This window comes from Solanum tuberosum, unplaced genomic scaffold (genome assembly GCF_000226075.1).
Source record: "Solanum tuberosum cultivar DM 1-3 516 R44 unplaced genomic scaffold, SolTub_3.0 scf00093, whole genome shotgun sequence".
Lineage (NCBI taxonomy): Eukaryota > Viridiplantae > Streptophyta > Magnoliopsida > Solanales > Solanaceae > Solanum > Solanum tuberosum.
In genome coordinates this window covers 882,433-889,006 of record NW_006239018.1, presented here as the reverse complement: position 1 = coordinate 889,006, position 6,574 = coordinate 882,433, and the positions used below count along the sequence as shown (strand labels likewise).

Genomic DNA, 6,574 nt, shown 5'->3' with positions numbered 1-6,574 from the left:
AACTATGGTTACCACCAATAACGAAAGCATATATAATAGATAATTAATGGGTTTAACAGTGGTTTAGAGGGGGTATTTCAGTTAAATGATTACTGACAATTAAACTTGAAAACGGAGAGATGTAACTAGATTAGCATAGCATTAGACGAACCGAATACTAGTTATACTGGAGAGTGGAGAGGAGCGTCTTCCATAATATGCAACAACGTCAAATTAATCAACTCTTTGCATCAATAGATTTAACAATAACTATACAAATTTCAAACGTAACAACAATTCAAACAAGCTTATATTGCAACAAGGCATTAACTATCATTTTCCCTCTTAACTTCCGGTGGGAAGGAAGTCCAACAACAGAGAAGTAGGCAAATAAAATGAAGCAATTACCAAATTCAAACAGAGTTAACTCTGGGGAAAATACGAGCTCGTAATGGATTTTTCATCACACTGGTGAATATTAGCTTCTCCGAGAGATCAACATCATCTCCTTCGACAGGATCCCATTGAAACTGCCAAACCAAATTAGCCACAAAGTATTCCAAGTGAAGCATTGCCAACGCATAGGCAGGACACATTCTCCTCCCTGCACCAAATGGCATCATCTTGATCTCTTTACTTCCTGTTATATCAAAATCAACTCCCTTATCTGATCCTTCAACTAAGAACCTCTCTGGCCTAAACTCCATCGGATCCTCCCATACATTTGGGTCCAATCCCATGTCCGCGACCATGAAATTGATGGTGCCATTCTTTGGAACTGTGTAGCCGTTTAGTTCTACTTCCTCCGTCACTGTGTGTGGGAACAGAACGTGACTGGGTGGGTGCCGCCTAAGACCTTCCAATATCACTGCTTTCAAGTAGGGCATTTTCTGAAAATCTTCCTCCTTCACCACCTCTTCATCTGTACTCAACTTGCTCTGTTTTTCTCCCACTACACTCGCAATTTCTCGGTATAGTTTCTCCTGAATGGAAGGGTTTTTGACCAAATTGGCCATAATCCACTGTAAGGCAGTGGACGTAGTATCAGTTCCGGCGCTTAGGAATTCACGGCAGAGGGTTACCATTTCTCCAAGATTGAGGTTCCTGTTTTCCTCCGGCAACTCCAAATTCAACAGTGTATCCACATAAGCCACCACAAATTCATCACTTTGCTCCTTCTTTTGTTCTTTGTTCCTGTTTCGTGCTTCAATCAAAGGAATGATGATACTCTCTTGCTCTCGTCGTAGTTCAACGAGTTCCTTCCAGCGATTCCTAAATATTATTTTCCCAAGTCTAGGAAAGAAATTGAGTATATAGAACCGTCGGTAATTCACGATATACTTACGCTGTATATTCTCAATATCTTTGATTTGAGATTCCTCAAGCTTATCCCCAAAACACATCAATACAAGTAGACAGAACATAGCATACTGAAAATGATCAATTAACTTCACAGAATCGACTTGGGCGTGACGGAGGTTTTGAAGAAGGATACCCAGTACCGACGATCTGGCCTTGGAATAGGACTTGATGCGAGAAGGATTGAGCATTTCCGAAGTCAAGTTTCGACGGAGGAGACGCCATATAGGGCCGTAAGGGGCGGAGCTGATGCTGCGCTGGTTACTACTGAGGATAGCATGGGTGGGTAAAGCCCTTAGTCGGTCGGAGAAAACAGCACCTTGCTGGACTAAAGCTTGGTAGGCTAAGGAGTGGCTAGCTACGTATATGTTGGGACGAGACCCGGTATTGATGGTGATCAGAGGACCATACTTATCCTTGAGGTCACGGAGTATGGATTGCATGTTGATGGCAATCTTTATCGCCCATAGTACGCCACCGATCACCGGAAAACTGTAGGGTCCTGGCGGGAGTTTCTTCTTGGAACTGGAGTTAGGGGAGATGATAGTAGTATTAATTAGAAATTTCAACAAAAGAGCGATACAAAGAGTAACGACAATGATAAACCAGCTTTCCATTAAATTTCTATATGAGCTTCTACACCTTTTTCATTTTCAATGTTTATGTATGTGTGTTTGTAAAGCAACTCCAACCAAAGTGAATTTATTATAATTATCAAATATTGGTTCCGGCTTCCTTCCATTACTCCTTTTCTAAAGTTTAAAAGTCAATATTAACAAATATCATAACTATAACTATAGTTAAATCAACTAATTTTAGAAAATTATTATCCAATTTTTTTAAGAATTACAATATATTTCATACAAATTTGATATTTATTAATATCATTAATTTCATCTTATATTTTTATATTTAACTGTAAAAATATAAAAAATTCTCATCATATTAGTTAATAGCTTTTGAAAATCAGTTTTTGCTATTTCCATATGTATTTTCTTCTCAGGATATAAGATATAGGGAAAATTGTATGAAATAGCAAACTATTAATTCAAACTAAATGAAATAGCATAGTTTATTTCATTTATAATTCGCAGCAAACATCTCATTTGTTTTTCATTTGATTCGGTAGACAATTAGTCATTTTCGTTATACAATTAGCCATTTTATACATTTCGGTATAAAATATATAAAATGCGTTTGTGTTTGTATAAAGCGAGGAAAAAGTGTATATACAAATACAAATACATATATTTTCGTCTTATACACTTATAATTATATCAATACAGATCTTATTATACAAATTACAATGTATAAATGACTTTATACAAAACTGAACAATTTGTATAAAATTGAATGTATCTAGCGAATTATACAAATCAAAAACTCCATAGCAAACATAAAATTTGCTATGGAGCTCAATTATACAAACTATAGCTATAACATATAAATATGATTTTTATGTTTGCTATATGTGAAAGTTGCTCTAAGATATAAAGTACGAAGAAGAATTTTAATTACTCAAGACACATTTGCAGCTTCTTCTTTACTTTCTCTTTTCTCTTTTTTTTGTTTCTTTTAATTTGTTCGGCAGATTCTAGTAAGAATTGAATTTTACCAATGGGTGGACAGTGTTTTACGAAATATATTTATTATAAGATAAAATTAATGATATTAATAAATATCAAATAGTAAAAATTTAAGATAAAATAATTGATATAAATAAATATTAAATTTTATATGGAATGTATTTTAATTCTTACTTACTAAATTTAGTGAGTAGTTTTTTAAAATTAGTTGATTTAACTATGGTTATGATTTTTATTAATCTTGACCTTTAAACTTTAAATAAGACACATATTTCTCATCTAGACGTGCACACGTGCACTTAACGAAATAGAAGGAATGAATAATGGAGATTGGAGGGGAACCGGATCCTCAAATATTGTCTATTTAAATTTTCTATGTGTGAATGGCAGTTGTAAGCAAATCGACAAATCCACTAGACAAACTGTACAGTAGGAATACGGTGAACCGCGAAGGAAGGAAAAAGAACGTGAAAGGAAATAACACCAAATTTCTATTTCAGAAAAAAATAATACTACCTCTAAGTTATATCTCAATTTAATACGATTTACTTTTTTTTTATTCCGCCATAAATAGAATGACATATTTCTATAGTTAATTAGTACAATTTAACTTTAAATTGTTTATTTTACAAATAATTTCTAACCACACAAATATCTATTACTCATTTTAGACAACAAAATTTCAAAAATCTTTATTTATTTCTTAAACTCCATGTCTTTTATTCTCTCGAACTGATGATTAAAAATTATCATATCCCGTTCCCTTGGGGATAGATCTATAAAAATTCACCTATCCCTATAACCAAAAAAATATTTGACTTGAATGATCCTATATTAATAGCTAAATTGGCTAAGGGTATGGATCATAATTACTATGGCGAGCCCACAGGGCCCAATGATCATTTATATATTTTTTCTGTAATAATTTTAGGTATTATTGCATGTAATGTAGGCTTAGTCGTTTTAGAACTATTGGTGAATCGACTGATCCATTTGCAACCCCTTTGAAAATATTATTCGAGAGATATTTTTTTTTTGTATGTAAAAGTCAAATCAAACTAATTCAAATAAATTGAAATGTATGATATTAAAATGAACAATGCATCAAACAGACGATATTTTTTTTAAGAAGAACGTGCAGACAAGTTGTTAATTATAAGGATAATAAATTAATAACGTGGATGAATCTGAAGAAGATCAGTATGTTATATACAAAAATGGTACTTAATAATTTATTATATATATAACCAGCTCTTGTATCTAGTTATATAATATAAAATATATAAAACAACGAAGAGATGATTTTTTAATCTTTTTTTTCTCTTCATTTTGCAGCATTGCAACCAACCAAGAAGAATAGAATAATCAAGCACAATTCACGATAGATCGAGCGGGTAGTTTAGTCTATGAGATGTATAATTGCCATAATCAAGAGGAGTGTATAAGTAAAATCGAATCGACGAATAAAATTAAATCGAAAAAAAAATTGAATTGTGGTTTGCTTTGGTTGGTTTGGCGTTGAAAAAAAATATCGATATTTTTGGTTTGGTTTGACTTGGTATTAAAAGAAAAAATGTAAAATCGAACATAAATCAAATCGACATTATATATATATAAAGTACGAAGAAGAATTTTAGTTACACTGTATAGTTGTAAAAAATTGAAAGATCGAAAAAAAAACCCGACTAAAGCCGAAATCGAAAAACACGACTTTATGTGGTTTGATTTGATTGTTAGATTTAATAAATCGACATAATTGATTTAGTTTTTTTTTAATGAAAAACCAAACCAAACCGACCTATGTACACCCCTAGCCAAGGGCGGACCTACAGAGGGTCAAGTGGGTTCATATGAACCCACTTCGTTGAAAAATAACACCGTATTAAGAAATGCCATCTTTCAAGCTTTATGAAGAGTATAAGGAAGTATGAATTTTTTAATGGATTATTTCTACAAAAATATTTATTCATTATTTTCACGAGCGAATTCTTCATTTTTAAGCTTAATTCTATTGTAATTTTTCCATTTGAACGCTTATTTATTCTTTTTGGAGTGTATAAAGTCACAAAGCGATTCAAGATAAATGCTTATATGTGGTCATGGTTATTCTAGAATGATTAGTGTTACACTCAGAGTGATTTGAAGTATATATGCGGAGATCTGTGATTCTCTCTTTTTATGATGCTGAAATGTAGTTTTTGTGGTTAATTTGCATGTTGGATCGGATTATATTAGAAGAATTTAAATGCTTAACTGATTAAAAGTCTGTTTGACACTGTTGCTAAAAACTGCTTATTTTTAGAAGTATTTTCTAAAAATAGCTTTTTGAAAAAGTGGTTTTGATAAAAAGCAATTTGTGTTTGATTAATTCATTTGAAAAGTGTTTTTGATAAGCAAATTGTGTTTGACTAATTTTTAAAAAAAAAGTACTTTTGAGAGTCAAATTACGAAAAAGGACAAGAATCAATGCACTTTTAATATTAAGATTATTTTAAATATCTATTATAAAAATTTTAATCATTTTTTATTAAATTAAAATGTACATATTAAAATTTTCCACCAATATTATACAAAGATGAATGAAAAAATTTAAATATTAATATAATATTAGCATGATGATTTAAGTATAACTAAAAATATCAAGATAAATAAATTTAAAAATTATTTCACAAATCAAATCACTACATACGAAAAACTCATCACAAAACAAATAAATATAGAAGATATATATTGGTAAATATGTATATCTGGAAAAAATATTTTGGTCTTGCAATAAATAATTTTCTTCTTTCGTTTCTGCTTTTTTAAAGAAATATAAATTTTTAGCTTCTTCCCAACATGAGAAAAATCGATTTTGCTTCTATTTTAAAAGCAGTTTTACTGATTAGCCAAACACCTCGTTTTTCCAAAATAAGTGTTTTTTTTACTCAAAATAAGTGTTTTTGGCCTTGCAATAGCAATGCCAAACATAATCTAAAATTGAAAAAAAATAAAAATCAACTAGGTTCTTATGTGCATTACATTAATGATGATTATTATAAATATTTAATATTTTATTTATATATAATATATTTCTTACAAAATATTACTACACATTATTTGAATATAACAATTATAGAGAGGTAATTTAAGAAAAATCTATTACTATAAATTAGAATGAATTCGTTTTTTTGTCCCGCATAAAATTTAGGGATAAGGGTTTGAAAAATACCTCAACTTTCTGAAAAAAATATTTTGGTCTTGCAATAAATAATTTTCTTCTTTCGTTTCTGCTTTTTTAAAGAAATATAAATTTTTAGCTTCTTCCCAACATGAGAAAAATCGATTTTGCTTCTATTTTAAAAGCAGTTTTACTGATTAGCCAAACACCTCGTTTTTCCAAAATAAGTGTTTTTTTTACTCAAAATAAGTGTTTTTGGCCTTGCAATAGCAATGCCAAACATAATCTAAAATTGAAAAAAAATAAAAATCAACTAGGTTCTTATGTGCATTACATTAATGATGATTATTATAAGTATTTAATATTTTTTTTATATATAATATATTTCTTACAAAATATTACTACACATTATTTGAATATAACAATTATAGAGAGGTAATTTAAGAAAAATCTATTACTATAAATTAGAATGAATTCGTTTTTTTGTCCC

General features: G+C 30.2%; 1 protein-coding gene across 1 annotated transcript; it reads right to left on the bottom strand.

Moving 5' to 3' along the window:
* Positions 1–221: 221 nt before the first annotated feature.
* LOC102606416 (cytochrome P450 89A2-like) lies at positions 222–1,955 on the bottom strand. The gene has a single exon (XM_006347508.2). It carries the CDS (start codon positions 1,953–1,955, stop codon positions 393–395), a length of 1,563 nt encoding a protein of 520 aa, XP_006347570.1. The 3' UTR covers positions 222–392.
* Between the last annotated feature and the right edge of the window lie 4,619 nt (positions 1,956–6,574).